We start from the raw sequence: 19,937 nt of genomic DNA, 5'->3' as shown, positions 1-19,937 counted from the left end.
TGTAATTTTCATTTTCTAGTAATAGCATTTAAAAAGTGAAAAGACACCGGCGAAGTTAATTTAAATATTTGACTTTACCCAATGTATATGCATATTATTATTTCATCTTGTAATCAATATCAAAATTGTGAGAGAGATATTTAACATTCTTTTTACCTTTTATTTTTCCATCACCATTTACCCCCTCTGTGCCCTCCCCCCCCTCCCCCGACAGTCACCACCCTGTTGTCCATGTCAGTGAGTTCTCTCTTTTTCCTTTTTGCTCAATCCCTCCACCCCAACCCTCCCAACACCCCCTAACCCACCAGAGCTGTCTGCATGGTTTCTGTCTATGAGTCTGCCTCTGTTTTGCTTGGTAGTTCAGTTTGTTCATCAAATTCCACATATAAGTGAGATCATGTGATATTTATCTTCCTCTCACTGCTAATTTCGCTTAGCACAATGTTCTCCAGGTCCACCCATGCTGTGGCGCAGGGTAAAACCTCCTTCCTTGGGAAGCTGTGTAAATGCACCACAGCTCTCACCCGCTCACTTCGGTGGGCACATTGGAGACACTCCTTTTCACACGCCGTGCCTGAGCTCAGTGCAGGGCATCGGCCTCTGCCTCCCGCAGGTGGCGGCGGCTCCATGGGGGGCAGCGCGGTGTGCGGTGGAGTTTAAATGCTCTGGCTGATCGTTAAGCTTCACATTCCCGTGAATGTGGGTGCAAATTTCAATTAGTCTTTTCAGGGAATTAGATAGTTTTGGTTTTGTCAGATCAGATTACAGCTCATTGCTTGTTCTGTATAATGTGATGCTAACTGTGCTCACATTTATTGTTAGTTACAATCATATATTTTTACTGTGGCAAATATACAGCACTTAACATTTACCATCTTAATCATTTCGAAGTGTACAGGTGCAGGGTTTTAAGCACATTGTACAGCCTTCACCGCCCTCCATCTCCAGACCCCTTCATCATGCAAAACTGAAACGCTGTCCCCATGAAGCAGTAGCACCCCTCTGAGCCCTGTCCCCAGCATTCTGCGCTCAGTCTCCATTATTTTGACTGCTCCAGGGACCGCACAGCCGTGCGCAGACCTTTTTGTCCTTCGGTGACTGGTGCACTTCATCCCGGTGCTGTCCGCAGGGCTCGCCACATTGTAGCCTCTGTCTGAGCTGCTTTCCCTCTCAAGGCTGAACGGTGTTCCGCTGCGTGTAGACCACATTTTGTTTATCCAAATTGGTGGGCACTTGGCTTGCTCCCCCCTCGTAATTATTGTGAGTAGTGCTGTTATGAACATGGATGTGCATATATCTCTTCAGTTCTACCAGTACGAGAGGCCCGGTGCACGGATTCGTGCAGGCCGGGCTGGCAGGGGAGAGGGGTCGCGGGCAGTTGGTGGGCCGGCCCCACCCCCTGGTCGAACTCCTGGTTGAATTCCTGGTCGAACTCCTGGTCGAGGGGACAATTTGCATAGTAGCCTTTTATTATTTAGGAATATGTCACTTACACACTGTTTAAATCATTTTGGAAGTATACCTAGAGGTAGATTGCTGGATCATGTGGTAATTCAGTTTCACTGTTTTCAGAGAGGCTGTACCATTTCAGATTTCTACCAGCAGTTTCTCCACATGTTCCATGGCACTTGTTTTTACCATTCATTTGTGTTTTTATGTTTTTAAATGGTAGCCATCCTACTGGGTGTGAGGTGACAGAGCTGTGGCTTTGACCAGTGTTTCCTGATGACTAATAATGGGCTTGTCGGTCATGTGTGTATCTTTTTTGAAGAAATGTCTATTCAAGCTCTTTGTCCATTTTTTAGTTGGTTTTTCTTTTTGTTATTCAGTTGTGAGAGTTTTCTATACATCTTAGATACTAGATCCTTATCATGTATATCTATTTTCTCCCATTGTGTAGGTTCTCAATTAGCTTTCTTGATAATGTCCTTTGTTGCATAAAGTGTTTAATTTGGATCAAGTCTAGTTTAGTTATTTGCACAAAATCGCAAGGGGCCCCTCGCAGCCAAATGCTCTGGAAAAAGAAGGACAACACTGAGGCTTCACACTCACTAATTTCAAAATGACTGTAAAGCTACAGTAGACAGCACAGTGAGGTACTGGCCCAGGATGGACACAGAGACCGATGGAGTGGAACTCAGAGCACAGAAATCAATGCGCCCATTTATACTTAATTGATTCGGACAAGAGTCAGGACTATTCATGAAGGAAGAATTGTCTCTTCAACAAGTGAGACAACTGGATTTCCACGTCAAGGGATAAAGTTGGGCCCTTCCTACACCATACGCAAACATGGAAACAGAGCCAGGATCTAAACATAAGAACTAAAACCACTTGTAGAATCGTTTTCTTCCAACTCTTAGAAGAAAACAGAGGGATAAATCTTCATGACCTTGGATTGGGCAATGGATTCTTGGATTCCAAGAGTTGAGTGACAAAATAGTTCGTGATTGTTGGAAGGAATCTTTCTCAGCCACTTGCCAGTCTGTATTCCTCAGCCAATTAGCCGCCTTCTATTTGGCTAAAACTAGAAGCCCGTCTACTCAGCAGGTGCAGGCGCACAGCGCATGGTCGGATACGCGGACCCGCGGCAGCACGCGAAGCCGTCGTGCCTGGCACCGCGCATGTTCTCCTGGGCACAGCTTCTGCGTGACAGTCGCCCTCCTTCTCCCGTATTTACTTCCCTGCAGGGCTCCATGCTGCACTGGGCATGCGGGTCAAACTGGGCGACGTGTCCTGTGACCTAGATGGTAGCATTGCTTATCATTGCAATGATTTCCCTCTAATTTCCCTTACCCACGTGCAGGCAACAGGCCGAAGCAGAGATGGCCCAATGCAGTCAGGCGCTGGGGAGTCTGAAAGTGTTTCCAAGTGCATTTTTTCTGGCTCTTTGGGATTCCTGTCCATCATGCGTTCTCCAAATGGAGTAGCTTCAGACAAACATCAGTGAACCTTATTTCTATGCTTAAGCTGTGGGCTTGTTTGCCTCTTGCTAATGAAACTCTGAAAGAATCATTTATTCTGCCCCTTGCATCCCAATAAATGCCCGATTTCTCTCCATGTATTGCATTCGCACAGACATTAAGAGTCTTGCACTGAGTTCCTGAGACCCTCTCCGGCCCTACCTGGGGTGTGGGTGTGGCGCCTGCATCAGCCCCTGCGCTCACATGGCCTCTGTGGGTTTCTCCATCGCGCGGTGAGACCAGGTTCCTGAAAAGAGGCGGCTGCTGCTTTCATTTTTAAATTTAAAGAAGGTTTTTATTAATTTCAGAGAGAGGAAAGGAGAGGGAGAGAGAGAAACACCAATGAAGAGAGGGAATCATGGATCGCTGCCTCTCACAGGCCCCCCTACTGGAGATGAGCCCACAGCCTGGGCCTGTGCCCTGACCAGGAACCATGGCCCCTGGCTCATGGGCTGACGCTAAACTGCTGGGCCACGCCGGCCGGGCGACTCTGCTTCTTGGAGAAAGACGAGCTGTGAAGGTCTGACTTCCTTACAATTAGGCACATGTTTCCCTCTGAGAAACACATCTCGTTGTTTAGGTTCAGCAATGAAGGCACCTGGAATGAATTTTCTTAAATTGAGATTCTAAAATTATATAAAAGTAGACGTTCTTGCCTAGAGAAGTATGCGCTGCTGAAACGGTTTCTTGGTTTCCTTTAGGGTACCCTGATTGATGTTGATCTCAGTAATAGTCCTTATTTCTACTTCCATGACCCACTTACCTTTTAGTAGTCGTAGTTTTACATATAGACTCTCAAGTACCAACCTTAAGTGTGGAGTTTGTTTAAAGTTAATAAAGTTTAAATGTTATAATAAAGACAAATGCATTTCAGAAGAAGGCCTTTCGGAGAAGCAAGCAAACGCCGAGGGAGACGAGCGTGTGACCTCTAGGCGGTTGTGCCTCGGGCTGTGAGGGACATGGGCAGGAGAGGATACCCACTGCCAGACTTCCAACGCTTTACTTTGAAGGAGTTGAACTTTTTCAATCATTGTTCTCTGTTTTAATTATTTGTTTTTGGAAGCGGGCTCAATTCAGATGTAATACATGCAAAGCTTGGTTTAACTAAGATGCTTCTTTCATGTCATTCACCAGAATCTAATTTCTCCCAGGTGGCGGCTTTTGTGACTCAGGAAGTCAAAATTCCTTTTCCCCAGAATTCAGGCCTTATAGACGAGGAGAGCCTCGGGCTGAGTTCCAGTATTTAAAAGTCTCATTTTGAATTCTTTATTCCAAGACGTACATTGTTAGATTTTGTGACTCTTTGGGATGAGCGGTCCACACCTTTTCCTTGCTCCTTCCCTTGTGCATCTGTCTGTGTATACGCAGCTTCAAGTACAAGTGACTGTAGAGACAGTTTAGTCCAAACAAGTTCAAGAAAAGGAAAGCAGAGGGTAGAGGGACAGTCACTCCAGGGGTCTGCTGGTGAGGGCAACAGGCCTGTGCATTATCAAGAGAAGCCAGGCCAGTCGCCTCCCCCTGAGGAGGAGTGACTCCTTCAGAAACTAGGGGGCCACCCGAGACCAGCAGACATTCGGTGAGACCAACAGCGTGGGAGAGAAGAACAATAAACAAACAGAACCGGAGATTTTCAGATAAATAAGAACATAAGACCAGCAGCAACAAATCTCAGGTAGCAATCTTGTTGAAATCCAGTGTTGTATCGCCTTTCCTAAAACAAGAAAGTACTTCTGCGAAAACAGAAAAGTCAGACTACAAGAAAGGCTATTGAAAATATAGGGGAAAGATTCCACAGAAGTCACAGCCAGGTAGAGGGCCCATCATACAACACAAGTTCCAGGAAAAATATAGGGATGATGTGCATTTTAGAAATAGAAGAAAATGTCTCTAAGCTGCAGAAAGGATAAGGTTTTAACCCTTTCTCACCCCCAAAGACCTCGCACTTGAAAAGCAGCCCTAGACATATCCTGACGAAATGTCCTCACTCCAGAATGGAGACAGTGCTCTAACTCCACCAAAGAGAAGGGAAAACCCAGCTTCCTACAAAGACAGGGAAGCACACTGACGTCAGCTTTCCCATCAACAACTCCGGATGGTAAAGTTAAAGATTACATAATCCTTAAAACTGAAGGAACCAAGTGAGAGCATGAACTCAGAAATGTTAATGCCATCTAGAAGAATTTGCCAGTAATGGCTATATGAAAATGTAAAATGGATGATAGGAAGGTGATAAAGTACACAAATTGGCAACTGAGCGTTACCTAGGCAAAAAATAAACAAAGCTAAAAAAAAAAAACAACAGTAAGAGCTAAATGCTGCTGACACAGAAATCCGCTTTAATGAGTGAAGTCTGCTGGGGCGCCCTCCCCTCGCAGGGGTCCGGTCCCACTGTCTCCTACAGCAAAAGCCTTTACAAGGTCCTCCTAACGCTGTGGATCGATAGGCTTAGACACAGCGCACGGTAAAAGCATAGAAGACGATTTAAAACGTAGAACAAATTGTAAATATTACATCTGGAAAACGTAAATGCCGGTATATGACTGAAAGCACAGCATCAGTTGACGGGACCGAGGCCGCGGAGGAAGGTAACTGTGGGTTTTGTAGGTAGATGTGGCCCGGAGTCACTCGTCAAGTCATCGAGTGCCAGGGTGACCGCTTCATAGGTTATACATGTCTAGTCACCACGTGTGCACCTACAACTAACAACATTGTCTGCCAGCTGTGGTTGAAAAATAAAAAGACATTAAGATCCGTCATGAAGGCAATGAATGTATTCTTTAAAATTACAATGATGAACACCAGGAGATGACAGCGGAGCCTCGTTTTTTCCAGATTGGTGATTTCTGGAAAGCGGGATGGGGACTGTCAAAGGAAGGGGCCTGTGTGTGAATGAAAGAGGATTTTATAATCTTTTTTCTTAAAGACATGCGTGACACCACTTTCACTGGTTTGTTGCAGTGTTTGGGCCGGACCGCAGGCGTGGGTTGGGTTGTTGTGCCGGTCCCAGCAGGCGTCCGTGCCGTCGCCTCCCCTGTCTTCGCTCCATCCTTCTCTCCCTGAAGACCAACCTGCTGCGCACAGCCTGGCTCCCAGTGGCCCTGCTTTCCTCCTGATTCGCTCCGTTGGACGGCCATCTCCAGTCCTCTGCAGGTAACCTTCTCCACTCCTTTAACCTACGTTACCCGACACCTATTGTCCTCTCCCCTTTCCTTAACCCCCAAATATCTCTACACTGTCCTTCCAGTCATTCAGTCAGTCCCATCACTCTCCAGCCTGGTGCGAAATGACGTCAGCTCTCGTCACAGCCCACGTACCACTTACCTGCTGCGTGGCGGCCTTCACCGACCTCTCGCTCTCCAAAGGCAAAGCCTTCCTTCCCATTCCTGTTGTACCCGGCATCTAACAATAGGGATTTTAACTGGGACCTGAGAGTGATTTCTATGGGAGGACCCAGTTTTTGATGACTTCTTTAAAATTTGGTATTTCATTTCCATAATTTAAAAAGAATAAAATTATTCAGAACAATCTGGAGAACCGCACGCACAGCTCTGTAGCCACCACCTCCATGCAGAGGAGAGAGGCGACGTTTCTAGTGCCTCCCGCGTCTCCACTGTCAGCCTAAGAATGGTGTTTGTAGGCTTCGTCTCTGCACTGGCTTCTCTTCCTGTAGGAACATGTTTCCATTCAGTGTGTTGATTCGATGGTATGAGTATCCCATTGTTTGCTTATCATTTCTGTTGTGACACGTGGGCTGTTTTCGGTACCTGGCTGTTAGGAACAATGCCAGGCTGTCACCTCTGACACGTTCTCCCCTGGGGTCCGGGGACCTCTTCCTCGCTAGCGGTGACTCAGTTTCAGAAGAGCAGATAATGGCCGCACACACAGTGGATTCCTGCCCCTCCCAATGTCTTCGGGGTGTTTTTGTGTGTGTGTGTGTGTTTTAAATAACAACTTTTTTGAAATATAAGTCACCCGATTAAAGTATGCAGTTCAGGCCCTTACAGTAAAAGCAGAGGGTATTCACACATTGCCAGACGATCAGACAGAAGTTGACATCTGTGCTATTGAGTGTTCTCCAAATGGTTCTCCCAGAAGAGCTCCAGCTACAAGGCTAGAGGTCGCTTTGAACAACCCAATATAGAGACACAACTGCAGCAGCTCTGTGTGACCCTGTCTGGCTGGAGCAGAACTTCCTCCCACACAGACCCAACGGTTCTACCGCGTCTGCACGGCTCTGTTCCGGCCGCCTCTCACTGACACCAGAGAGGTGCCCCCGGGCCGGGCAGCCCCTGAGCCTGTCCCCAGCCTCGATCCTTGTCTTCTCACATAAATGTGTTTATACAAGAGACCTTGGCTGCGTTGTGAAAAGCCAATTTATTAAAACAAAGCATGCATCTTTATTGAAAAAAGCAAAGCAAGCAAACCTATGCATCTGGCTTATGAACGGGCTCTCTCAGCTAACCTGAAGAGCAGGTTGGGTGGGGGTCTGAGGCATTGTAGACCCTCCTGTCTGTAGGCTTCAAAACCCCTCTGCTGACTATTTTGGGACAGATTCATTGTCAAGGTCCTTTTTTTCTCTCTTTACTTTGCTGAGGCCCTCCCAGAAATCAGGAGAGGCACCTGGAAACTTTACCTTGTCAGGCCCGAGACTGCGGCTTCTCTGCTTAGGGAGTAAAGCTGCCCCTTTCCCCCCCTCCCCGCCCCCTCCTCTCCTGCATCCTCTCCTCAGGGAGGCTTTTAACCCTTTGCTGTGTCCTGGGCTGGGGAAGATAATGGCTCTTAGTTACAAGCTGGCTGCAAATGGCCCACCCTGTGTGGCCTTGTCTTAACTTTCCTGCCTCAGTTTCCCTAGTCCTCCTGCCCTGGAATCCTGTCACAGATCCAACAGCTTTTACAGAATCCTCTTGTTGCCATGATCCTGTTCTCTGGGAACAAGCCAAGGTGGATAACCCTGATTCTGAAAAGTTAGTTGCTGAACCAAGGGTGGCTTTCAAAGAGCTGTGTCGAAGACTGAAGGGTCAAGATCAGATAATTAGGCAGCATCAGACCAAATTCGATATTATAGCTGAAGTTTTTGGTGAATTACAGAAGATCAAACTACAGCTGTGGCCAAAATTGCACAATACAAGAGGAAACTCATGGGCCTTTCCCACAGAACCTTACAGGCCCTAATCAAACAGGAAGTTCAGCGCAGGAGTGGTATGCCATCCAAGCTGATGAAGAGCACTTGCGTGCTCAACTAGATACAATTCAGTGTGAACTAGATGCACTTACTCAGGTTAAGGATCGGCTAAATCGGTGGTCGGCAAACTCATTAGTCCACAGAGCCAAATATCAACAGTACAACGATTGAAATTTCTTTTGAGAGCCAAAATTTTTAAACTTAAACTTCTTCTAACGCCACTTCTTCAAAATAGACTTGCCCAGGCCGTGGTATTTTGTGGAAGAGCCACACTCAAGGGGCCAAAGAGCCGCATGTGGCTCTTGAGCCGCAGTTTGCCGACCACTGGACTAAGTGAAGCCATGTCCAAATCAGGATGCAGAGTCATTTTGAGCATCAAATCTGAAGAAAGATATTACATAGATGCAGAACCGTCACAGGAAATCAAGCAGCATCAGAAACAACAGGAAGGCGTTAGCCAGTTGGTTAGCGTCGTAAAGATGATTGAGAAGATAGAAAGTTGGTAGATCATGGGTGGAAGGAAGCCGCCCCATCAGAGGAGGGGTCTTCCGTGGACAGATGGCAAACTTGTGTTGTTTTGTGAAATGTATCTTCTTGCCACCTCAGGCCCCTAAGAATGACGCTGACCACGTGGAGAACAAAAGAAAGGAAATCCTGTCCTGGCTTGGTTTTGGGGCAGGTGACTGACAAAATACTGTTCTTCAGGTTTGAAATAAGTCGCTCACAGCTCCTCAAAGACAGCTTTGTCCATTGAGCCCGTGCTCTGCTTTCCATAGCAAAGACATGCAACATCGACTTTGCACATAAACGTATGACTATGTGGCTGTTGGAGATTTGTACTTCATAATATAAATGTACATTGATTCTTATATTTGTGAATTCATCTGTGGGAGAAGTGTTATACTGTACATCAGAAGACGCCTTAATCAATAAGCCAAATTTATTTGGAGTCCCTTTCATTTCACTAGTGCTAGCAGGCCACGAGGAATTCTGGGCCCCAAATAGAGGAAGTCTTTCCTATTTATATCTTTTTCAGTTCTTTGTCTTCCAAATTTGGAATGAGACTTCTGGACCTTCTGAGAAAGAGGTCCTGTGTGCTGGGACAGGTCCTTGAGACTGTATCTGGCACCAGCACTGACAACTCTGTCTGGGGCATAGTTTATGGCCTCTCTTGAATGGGAGTAGTCTTATTTTTCCCTATTATTTAAGCAAGCAAACGTTTACAGAAGCCAGAAATATCAGGGTTAAAATTTTAAACAGCAGTTTTTACCCAAAATAGAGGTTACTATGCTTCAGAAGTAAAGAAAATCCAAGACTATTTAATGATTAATGTGTTTTTCTCTTCATTCTGTAAAGATTGAAAATATATTTTTATATTATTTTACTTATTTGGAATTAATAGAACATACTAAGCAATTAGGATACAACAAAATTAAATTTTATTACTTTTACAACCTTTTGTTTCTTAAAACTTTTCATCTCCAAAAAAGATAAAAACAAATTCTTGATTGTAATTACTTTTATGTAATTCTGATTGGTGCTTTATTTGGTTCTGGGAGAATGACCATTCATGTCTACACAAGTATTAAATTGTAATTACAATAAAAAGAAAAAGGGAACTGTAAGACTGAACACTCTTAGCTTTTTCTAATCGTAGGGAGAGAATATTGTTACATATTACTTGAGCTCTGGGTTTTAAATTATAAGCCCTTTATTTGATTAAGGAAGTTACCTTTTATTCCCTTATTTAATCACAACAAGTTGCTGCAGTTGTGTTTTTATATTGGTTTGCTCAAAATGGTTTAAGGTTTATTCATTTTTTTTTCACGATTGGGTGCTGAATTTTGTCATTTTTTTGTATCTACTAAAATTATCATAGCTTTTGTCTTTTAGTTTATTGATAAGGTGTGCTGTATTAATTTTTGGATGTTAAACCATCTTTGCATACTAGTATATATCCTACTTGTTTTATGCTATATAATTCTTATATACATTGATGAATTTAATTTGCTGATATTTTGCTGAGAATTTTTGTATCTATAAAAATTTTTGAATTTTTTACTAGTATAAGACATACTGGTCTGTAGTTTTCTTGTGATATCTTTGTCTGGTGTTGGTATCAAGGTAATACTGGATTCAGAAATAGTGAGAAGCATTTTCTCCTAGTCATTTTTTGGAAGCATTTGTGAGGAACTGCTATCAGTTCTTTAAATGTATGCCCTGTGAAGCCACGTAGACCGTGGCTTTTCTTTGTGGGTAATTTTTGATTACTAATTTAATATCTTTACCTGTTATAGGTCTATTTATATCTTTATTTCTTCTTGAGTCAGCTTTGGTAGTTTGTTTCATCTAAGTTATATTACTTGTTGGCATACAGTTAATCGTAGGATTCTCTTATAATCTTTTTTATTTCTGTAAAGTCAGTAATAATGTCTCCTCTTTCATTCCTGATTTTAGTAATTTGAGTCTTTTCACCTTTTTTTTTCTTGGTCAGTTTAACAAAATGTTTGATAATTTTGTTGATAATTTTAAAGAACCACTCTGGTTTTATTAGTTCATCCTTCCTGTGTTTATATTTATTGTTTTACTAATTTTTACTATAATCTAATTTTTTCTTTTTTTGAGTTTAGTTTGCTGCTTTTCTCTAATAAGGTGGAAGATTACATTACTGATTTGAGACCTTTCTTTTCATTTAATGCAGGTGTTTTTAGCTATGAAGTTCCCTTTGTGCACTGCTTTAGCTGCACACCCTCCACGTCTTCTTGACAGAATCTGCCCCTTCACATTTTGTCGTCGTCTTATATTATTAAATTGGGGTGGCTCTCCCTTCTTCTCTGAAATAAAAAATATATGCATAAAAAAAGATGAGGTGTTACTCCATCATCTTACAGCTTAGGCAACTCAAGTGCAGAAAGTTCAAGTAAAAGTTCAAGTAAAGCTCATGCCAAGTTCTCTTGTTAGTCTGGGTCGGATGTGGCATTCGATCCTCTCCCCTCATGCCACATGCCTTCTCCCTGGGTTTTAATCTGTTGCAGTGCTGTTTGCTTAGCGTGGTTCTCCTGAGTGCTGGCCCTAATCCTGCTCTTGCTCCGCTCCAGGAGGTTCTTTCCTCTGGTCGGCACACGTGTCTCTCATTGCCTCACTCTCCCCTGCAGCCCTCTGCGAAACCTTTCCTGAGGGCGCGGACAGGACAGGCGCCCCACCCAGTTCTTCCCCTGCCTTTGTTTATGACTCTGCCGCCGCACCTGCCCAGTGGGCATCATGCACCCTTCCTATGCTTGTCTTCTAGCTCTGTGAGCTTCTGTTGGGTAAGCACCACGTTTGCATATTATGTGGAGGGTTTTTTCTTCTTTAATAAATGCTTGTAGAATGAATGAATCTGAGGTGGAAGAATATAGTTTGGGGGAAAACTGTTAGAGAGTTGAAGATGAGGATGGAGTTATTGCCCCAGACCTCTCTCATAAATCCAGTGAACTTTCACCTTTCACCTGCCTGCCTCCTGTGCACCATTCAGCTTCCTGCTCCCATGCCACCTGCTTAGGGGAGTTGGTCCTGCTACCCCAGGCTGGGTGGGCTCCTTTAAACCTCTCCTTTGCAGGCCTGCTGTGATATAATTTATTAAATCTTTGTGACATTGAATTTCTGCTCCACTTGATCCCAGGTTCTTCCAGATCAGAGCCCCTGGCTGAGGTCTGTCCTCTGACAGCTGCTTGCTGGCCCAGAGCCCGGTCTTCAGAGGAAGTTCAATAGATATTTCTTGGATACATGAATTACAGTACTACACATTCTTCTTTTTTTATGCTTTATCTTTGTTTTCTGTATCTTGGTTGCCAGTTTAATAAGGGAGACATTTTAGGTTGGCCCAGAATAGTCATCAAACACAGAATGGCTGTGAGCTGCAGACCAAGAGGTTTTGGGACGCAGAGCTTGCTAAGCCATGCGCCCTTCCTGCCGAATGTGGGCCCTCCCTCTGGTGAAGAGCAGGGCCGCGTGGACCCTGCTGCCCACGCGCACAGGGCCCGCGCGGGGGCCCAGGGAGGTTGCACACCAGAGCCCACAGGCCGCCGCGTTGTGACCAGCAGAGCGGCTTCCCGCAGTGCTGTGCTCGGGAAGTGATCGCGGGACCTTATGAACATTTCATGGGACAGTCACGCTCCTAAGCAGGCTTCCTCACGGGCTTTCTCTGTCCATGAACTTCCTGACATCTTTCCACGTCCTCTTTCAGCGCTGATGCTTCTGCAGCTTCTCGGGAGGTTTGGGATTCCAAAGTGCGCGGAGAACCGCCCAGTGTTGGAGCGGTTTGGAGGCCCGTGTACGGGATGCGCAGTCCTGGTCTTTGACCTGATGTCCCTCTACTGGCCGCAGCCATTCCCTCCATGGGCACCATGCTTAATAGCTGCTCTGGCCTCTGCAATGGCTCTGTCACTGTTGGTCCTCTGTTACTCTAAAATTTGAGAAGTGAAAGCACAGTGGTTGTCTGGAGGAAATGAAATGGCTTTCATGTTTCATATTATTCTATAATTTGTAGACTTCAGCTAAAACAAAACCTCAGTGTTGCTTCCTTTTCCACTTTTGTGTGTGTTTATGACCTTTCGTATCAAAGAAGGGGCAGGATGAAAGGTAGTAGTTATCGGTATGGAGTTTGTGATGAAGACAAACGCCATCCTACTCCATTTTAATGGCTGTTAATAGCAGTTTATACTACTCTCTTGGTAATGCTCAACTCCTCCGATTCATAAACATAAAGCACCTGTACCCGTCTGAATTTTGATGAGTGAAAGGGCTCTCCAAGCTTTTTTGTTAACTCCACTCTTGCTGCCGATGGACGGCTCACCAGCTGAGTCGTGGCCACCGCAGTCAGCAGGAGGGCCAGGGGCCGGCGCTCTGGCTTGCATTTCAGCCTCACCTCTCACTGGCTCTGCCAGGCCAGGACACGGCATCCCCAGACTCCTTCTGTGTTCCCAGTTTCTTCAGTGCGACACCAGTTCTGAAAGGTGGTGAGGATTTCCTGAGTTAATTGGGACAGTGAATGAAGATTAATAGGCTTTCCTCCTCATTGTTCCCCCTCCTCTGCTCGGAAAAAAAAGTCACATGTTGTGAGTAGAGTATTGGGTGTTTACAGAACTTGAGGTAAAACGCGTGCGTGTTGGGGCGTGAAATGCCATCTCTCCGTGAGCTTTCCTTGGTTCCGCCTCCTGGGCGGACTCGGCACCCTCCTCTGGTAGATGGTGCATCTGTGAGCAAAGATGCTCGAGTCACGGTCCAGTCTGAAGAGACAGACTGCCCAGCTGGCCACCGAGTAGATTGCCTGCCTCTTTAGAAGTTGAGGATTGACTATACTTATTGGATTTAGAACTGAAGGATTTTTGAAATGAAATTTGAATGTGGAGAGAGCGAAAGCAAACTGTATCACTTCCGTTTCTTTCAAGCTATCCAAGAGGGTAAAGCCACCCAAGTGATCTCTTTCAAGGTGCTTTCTTACTAATTCTCTCAACCTCTGGTCCTCCGCTAGGTGCTCTGTGCTTGAGAGTTGGAGCCCTCGAGCAACATGCCGGAACAGAGCAACGATTACCGGGTGGCCGTGTTCGGAGCAGGTGGTGTTGGCAAGAGCTCCCTGGTCCTGAGGTTTGTGAAGGGCACGTTCCGGGAGAGCTACATCCCCACCGTGGAGGACACCTACCGGCAGGTCATCAGCTGCGACAAGAGCATCTGCACGCTGCAGATCACGGACACCACCGGCAGCCACCAGTTCCCCGCCATGCAGCGGCTGTCCATCTCCAAGGGGCACGCCTTCATCCTCGTGTACTCCATCACCAGCCGGCAGTCCCTGGAGGAGCTCAAGCCCATCTACGAACAGATCTGCGAGATCAAAGGGGACGTGGAGAGCATCCCCATCATGCTGGTGGGGAACAAGTGCGACGAGAGCCCGAGCCGCGAGGTGGAGAGCAGCGAGGCGGAGGCCCTGGCCCGCAGGTGGAAGTGCGCCTTCATGGAGACCTCGGCCAAGCTCAACCACAACGTGAAGGAGCTCTTCCAGGAGCTGCTCAACCTGGAGAAGCGCAGGACCGTGAGCCTACAGATCGACGGCAAGAAGAGCAAGCAGCAGAAGAGGAAAGAGAAGCTCAAGGGCAAGTGCGTGGTCATGTGAATGCCTTCTCGTGTCCCTGTCACCTCACCTTCCCTCTTCCCCGTGAAACCCGCCGCCGCCAGGGCAGCATGTAAGATGCCCACATGTTAACTATCTCATTTTGACCGAGACATGCCCTGTTGTCCTTAAGAGGGCATTCCACACCACCCACAATAAGCCCCTCTCCGGAACCAGGGAATCCGCCAGACGGTCCAACGAAAACCCACGTGCCGGCGTGGCAGGGGGCTGAGAGTGCCCGCAGCCTCTGTGGCCGTGTGTGTGTGTGTGTGTGTGTGTGTGTGTGTGTGTGTGCGCTGCCAGGAGTGGAGCGAGGGAGGGAGGGACTGCCCCTGCATGTGTGTCCAAGCATGTTCACCTGGGGCTGCAGGTCCACCACAGACCAGCCTTTCCTCCGCTCAGCAGCCGGTGCCGTCCTGTGGGGGGTGGGGGGGAAGAGGGGAGAAGCCAGGCCAAAGTTGCTTTCCTCATGGTTCTTTAACTGGATTGAAACCACAGCCTCCCCCAGAGATGCTCACTCCCCGCTGACCTGTGAGCCCTGAGGGGTGCCCTCACCTCCCTGGGCCTCGGGGAGAAAGCCTCCGGCTCAGCCTTCCAGAGGATTCCTGTTCACGTGCAGTTGGGTTCACGGATGCCTGCTTGTGAGAGCGCTGCGGGCGTGAGCGCGGGCACCGCGGCGTACGGGCCCCGTGGCACTGGCACTCAGAGGGTTTACATGTGAAGTTTCCTTCCTCAACCCAGGAGGGTGCGCCCTCTGCCAGCCTCAGATTTTAAACACAAGCGACTGACTTCGCTGTTGGAGACGTCCCGTTCTCCTGCCGCGTGGTTGTCTTCTGCACGTGGCGGGCCTGACCTGCGGGGCAGCCAACCGAGGCCGCGGGAAGGCCCGAGCACACGGCCTTCCAGGTGGCCCGACGGGACGTGCCCACCCGCACCTTGTGACGCACTTGGAACGGCAGTTGTCGCTGTGTTTCGATGCCCTTGGACACACTGCATTCCTGGAAAACGCCTCGAGTAGCACACGGTCTCCCGGGTCCCCTCAGAAACGCCTCCTAAGAGCAGTGCAGGGCAGGGCCCCTCTTTTCCTAATGATCTGCGTGCACCCTAGTCCTTCAGCCCGATCGCGGCCGTGCTGGCCCCTGCCTGGCGGGCGCACGGGGCAGGCGGTGGGGCCGAGGCCGCCGGTCTAATTCTCTGCCGTCCAGCGTCCGGTTTGGCTCTGCTTCCCGAAAATTCCCGCTGACAGAGCCCAAGTTCTCCCGTTTGTTCCCGTAAGCACAGCCCAGACCCCCGACTCCGGAATCTCCTCTCGGCACTCCTCCTGCGCCCGCCTGGCAGCCGACGTGGCCCCGGCACCTGCTGTGGGCAGCAGCCGGGCAGAGGTGTCACCTGTGGGCGACTGCACCCTCCTCGGGCCCCTCTCCCCTGCACCTGCCTCCGGAGCAGGCCGGAGCCGCCGCGGTGGCCGCTCCCACTCCTGATTTCCACAAACCCTAAGTCAGCCTCCGGGGGTATTTTCCTGCCGTTGTCTCACCCTCCGTTCTTCTAATGACTCCCCCTCCCCGCCCCCACGGGTTAGTGTGTGGGAGGTGCTTTGAGAACCGATGGCGCTGGTCTCCCACCTGAGCAGGGAGGGTGTGGGAGGGCCTGGGTGTCAGCGGGGCCGAGGCCGGCCAGGCCTCTTCGTGTCCTCATGGACGCCCCCCTGCGGGCTGTCCGGCTCCGGGACTGCCCACCGCCGACACAGGGAGAGCTAATGGGTGGACTTTTAGGACAGTTGTCTTTCAACTTGTGTCTACCTGTTTTCTGTTTCTATTCTTAGAGAAATGTACCAGTTTTTAATTTGGCTCTGGGTCAAGTGGCAAAAGAAGCAGGACTTCCTGGCCAGCAGGGACCTGGAGGCCTGGGTGGGTCTGTGCTGGCAGTAAGCTGGTGTCGCCGCGCTGGCCCGTCCCAGGCTTCCAGCGGGAGCTCTCCCTGCCAGCCGTCCTCCTACTGACGATGAGAGTGCTGTTCGCCGCCCAGGCCAGGGCCATGTTTTTAGTGCTTAGAGCTGCAGAGTGTGAGGGACGCATACTCGTGGGAAACCTGGCCTCGTTCACAGGAAGCTGGCGAAGCTTCAACGAGGTCTTTGCTCTGAGGTCCCTTTCGGGGCAGGAAACTGACAGTATCGACACTGTGGCAAAGGTCTCAGGGCCCCGTGGTTCAGGGCTGAGAGTCCCTCCCATGGAAGCAGGTGGAGGCAGCGACGATAAGGGAGTTGGTTCCTGAGGATGCGCCTCCAGTGCATGTGGGCGGGAGTTTGACCGCACAGAAAGCTAAAAGCCCCGGTAGCGCTCGGCTGGCATCTGGAAATGAGCACGGGCTCCTGCGCTCCCTCTGCCCCGCCCGCCCCCTTCCTCCATCCAGCCACAAGCCATGGCGTGCCCTGGGCATGCATGCAATACAGCAGGACCAACCAGAGCAATACTGAATTGTTCATCAGATCAAAATTACATATATATTAACACATATACTTTATCTTCCTGCATTTTTGAAATATAAAGTAGTACATTGTACATATCCATAAGCTACTATATTTGTTTCACTGTTTGTAATATTTCAGAAGTGTTCATTCTTTGTAGAATAAACAATATATTAAATATTTTAAAAGTTGCTTTGTGATAATTTTTTTCAAAATTTGCAATGTGTGGCTTTTACATAAGCTCTCCGGAAATAGCCACAGCTCTCGGGACGCGAAGGCTCTTGCAGCTCCACCCAGGAGCGCGGTGCCCACACAGCACTGCGCAGGGCACTCGCAGAACGTGGCTTTCATACCGGGGGGTGTCCATGTGTATATTTATATTTAAGGTGTTTTATTGTTCCAATTCCATTCTCTGTCATATTTTAATTACTCTTCAATTACAAAAATCACCCTTGCATTCTGATTCCCAGCTGCCAATGATGTTCTGAAAATAATGAAACATTAAAATAAAGCTTTCGTTCTAACACCCTGCCGGGAGACGGTGGTTTCTTGTTCTTCAGGGGGCAGCCTGTCTCCGGTGGCCATGAGCTCGTTCCTGCAGCTGCTGCTCTGTGATTGGACCACAGAGAAGACTGCCTGGCTCTGTGCAAGCCTGGGGTGGCCACCGCAGCGGCCCTGCCCTGTTCCCGGGGTGTTTCCCGCCCGGCCCCTGCCACTGGGCTGACAGGATGCTCCATCCTGGCTCCAAATAGGAGTGCCCGCCTCCCCGCCAGGGCCAGACTCTTCCGTGGGCTGGATCCAGAAGCCCAGCACTGCTCGGGGCTCCGCTCTGCTGGCCGCCCCTGGTCCTTGCTCCTGTTTCTCCAGGCTAGCACAGGAAAACAATAATCAGCAAAGCAAACTCATTCCCGGGCCTTCGAATAGCTAGGTGACTGTGGGCAGGATCCTAACCTCACTTACTGAGAAATGAGGATTGTTAATGTCTGCTCCTGGTCAGCCCTGGGCAGTAAATTAACCCTTTGTATGCCATAAGCGTCTATAGAAGCTTTTTTTAATTCAATTCAAACTGTCATGGCGTGTGGGGATGGTTTCCGTTTTGGAGCAGTGGCAGTTAACTGGTTAATGATAAGCCAAAGCACTGGGAGCTGTCTTGTGGAGCCGGGCAGTGCGGAGGGAGTTAACCTGTGCAGATGCAGCGGCCAACCAGACACTTTCCGGCTCTGTGAGCCTCTTGAACAGCTTCCAGGCCTTGCTCTCAGCAGCGTCCCCACCCCAGGTCATTACTGTGCCATTACTCTGCTTCTCCATTTAGCAGATCATTTCAATCCCAGGCCCCATTAGGTCCCATTAAAGGGCATCCTGCTGGTGCTCATCAAGCTCTAATGTGCAAACAAAGCACTTGAGGACCTTGTGCTTCAGCAGAGCCTGAGTCAGAGGGCTGGCGGGGCCTGTAAACCTGCATTTCCAGGGGCTCCCAGGAGGTGCTAACGCTATGCTCCATGGACCGCGCCTTGAGTAGCAAGGCTATAATCTGGTACACCAGCTGCGGCCCATGGAAATGCCTGGTGGAGCCTTGGAACCTATTGCTATCCAGGCTCCACTCAGAAATCATGACTCAGCAGGTCTGGAATGTGGCTTTAACTTCAGGATATTTTAAAGTTCCTGGCGATGAAATGTGGAGTAAACTTTGAGTACAGATGCTATTAGCCAAGTTTAATATGGAATGCCAGCCAGCTCCCTAAATCTCCTGGGGGGTTGCTTATTAAATGGGGCTCCCCTTTAATAAATGTTTCCCAGGCAGCAAATGGGTGGAATTGGTGAGAGGGGTCCTGGGCCCCTCTGTGTACAGCATCCTCCAATATCGGTGCGCAGAGGAAAGTACAGCAGAGCTGCTGCCACCAAGCCACTCCAAGTATGGGGTGACCTCACTGGTCTTAGTTCTAAGCCCCAAACTGTCCGGAATGTTCCATCCTTCCCCGCCCAATTCCAGCATGGCCCATGCACCATCCTGGGCTCTGCAGGCTTGCTGTTGCCCCGGATGCCGTGAATGGGGTCAGCTGTGACCTGAGGCAGCGGCTCTGTCCTGCCACCATCCTGCTTCAGACAGGGCAGGACCTCACCTGCCTTCCTCTTTTCTCAGCATGGAACTGCTCTCAGTCACTTTCCCATCCCATTCCCGTTTCTGAGCTAAAAGAGGCCTCCGCCCACCCCAGTCTTTCACAAATGACTGGTGACCCAGAGACGCAGACATCTGCCTCAGGTATTTTAACGTTACTTCTACAGTGTAAGGATGACAGTTATCATTATTGTTGTTTTATTGATTTGCTCTTTTAATTCCTCACACCCCCTTTGCCTCAAGCAAATGGAAGGGTTTAGCCTGGGTGCAGGAACACGAGGAAACCCCAGTTTTCACGGAACTTCTATAAGGTGGGAAATCTGGGGGTCCTGAAAACCTGCAGAGGTAGGTCCCGTCATAATGAATGTGGCATCAGCCTTCTGCAGGTTTTTTATTAGGGACAACAAAAGGCTGTACAGCGGGTAGGAAAGGTTTCCTGCCCTTGGGTCAAAGTCAGGATTATATTCTTTGCTATCTATCCCATAGCAAGGACACATTGACTTTCAAGGAGTCCCTCTTGAAAGTATCAAGTACCAAGTGCTTGTCAGCACTAAGCATGCATGTGTGCACATGCATGAAGCACCCGTCAGACACCACGCAGGACCTTTAGCAGCCCATGTGACAGCCACCAGTTAGTATCAGGAACTCAGGAGGACAAGGAAATGGGCTTGGTTTAAGTTGTCATTGTCACTGTAAACCTGGCATCAAACAGGACATCCGGCCAAGATGGCGGCATAGGCCAACACGGTGCTTGCCTCCTCCCACAACCACATCAAAATTACAACTTAACTACAGAACAACTATCATTAAGGACCACCTTAAATCCGGCTGAGTGGAAGTCCTACAGCTAGAGAATTAAAGAAGCAGCACATCAAGACTGGTAGGAGGGATGGAGGGGTGGAATGGGCTGGTCCCATACCCACATGTGGCAGATAAAAATCAGGAGGGATAAGATGTTTCCAGTGGCTTTACCATAGGAAGAGCCCTTCTTGGCTCATGCTTCAGATTTTCCTAAAATCTCTGACCAAACAGCATATGGCCTCAGTGAGCCGTGTACCTCTCACTAA

General features: G+C 48.4%; 1 protein-coding gene across 3 annotated transcripts in view; it reads left to right on the top strand.

Moving 5' to 3' along the window:
• Window positions 1-17,163, top strand: part of DIRAS2 (DIRAS family GTPase 2) — a 29,652-nt gene extending 12,489 nt beyond the window's left edge. For 2 of the 3 annotated variants that reach the window (XM_079791465.1, XM_079791464.1), the window contains exons 2-3: window positions 5,922-6,113; window positions 13,658-17,163. In XM_079791465.1, the coding sequence (XP_079647591.1) occupies window positions 13,694-14,293 (600 nt within the window). In that variant the 5' untranslated portion in view covers window positions 5,922-6,113; window positions 13,658-13,693 and the 3' untranslated portion in view covers window positions 14,294-17,163. The remainder of the gene's footprint in view (window positions 1-5,921; window positions 6,114-13,657) is intronic. The other variant, XM_079791466.1, reaches the window with a different exon arrangement.
• The last annotated feature ends 2,774 nt before the right edge of the window (window positions 17,164-19,937 follow it).

Source organism: Cnephaeus nilssonii (assembly GCF_951640355.1).
Source record: "Cnephaeus nilssonii genome assembly, chromosome: 14".
In the NCBI taxonomy this organism is placed as follows: domain Eukaryota; kingdom Metazoa; phylum Chordata; class Mammalia; order Chiroptera; family Vespertilionidae; genus Cnephaeus; species Cnephaeus nilssonii.
The sequence above is the reverse complement of the archived record's forward strand: the minus strand, read 5'-3'. Positions and strand labels throughout refer to the sequence as shown.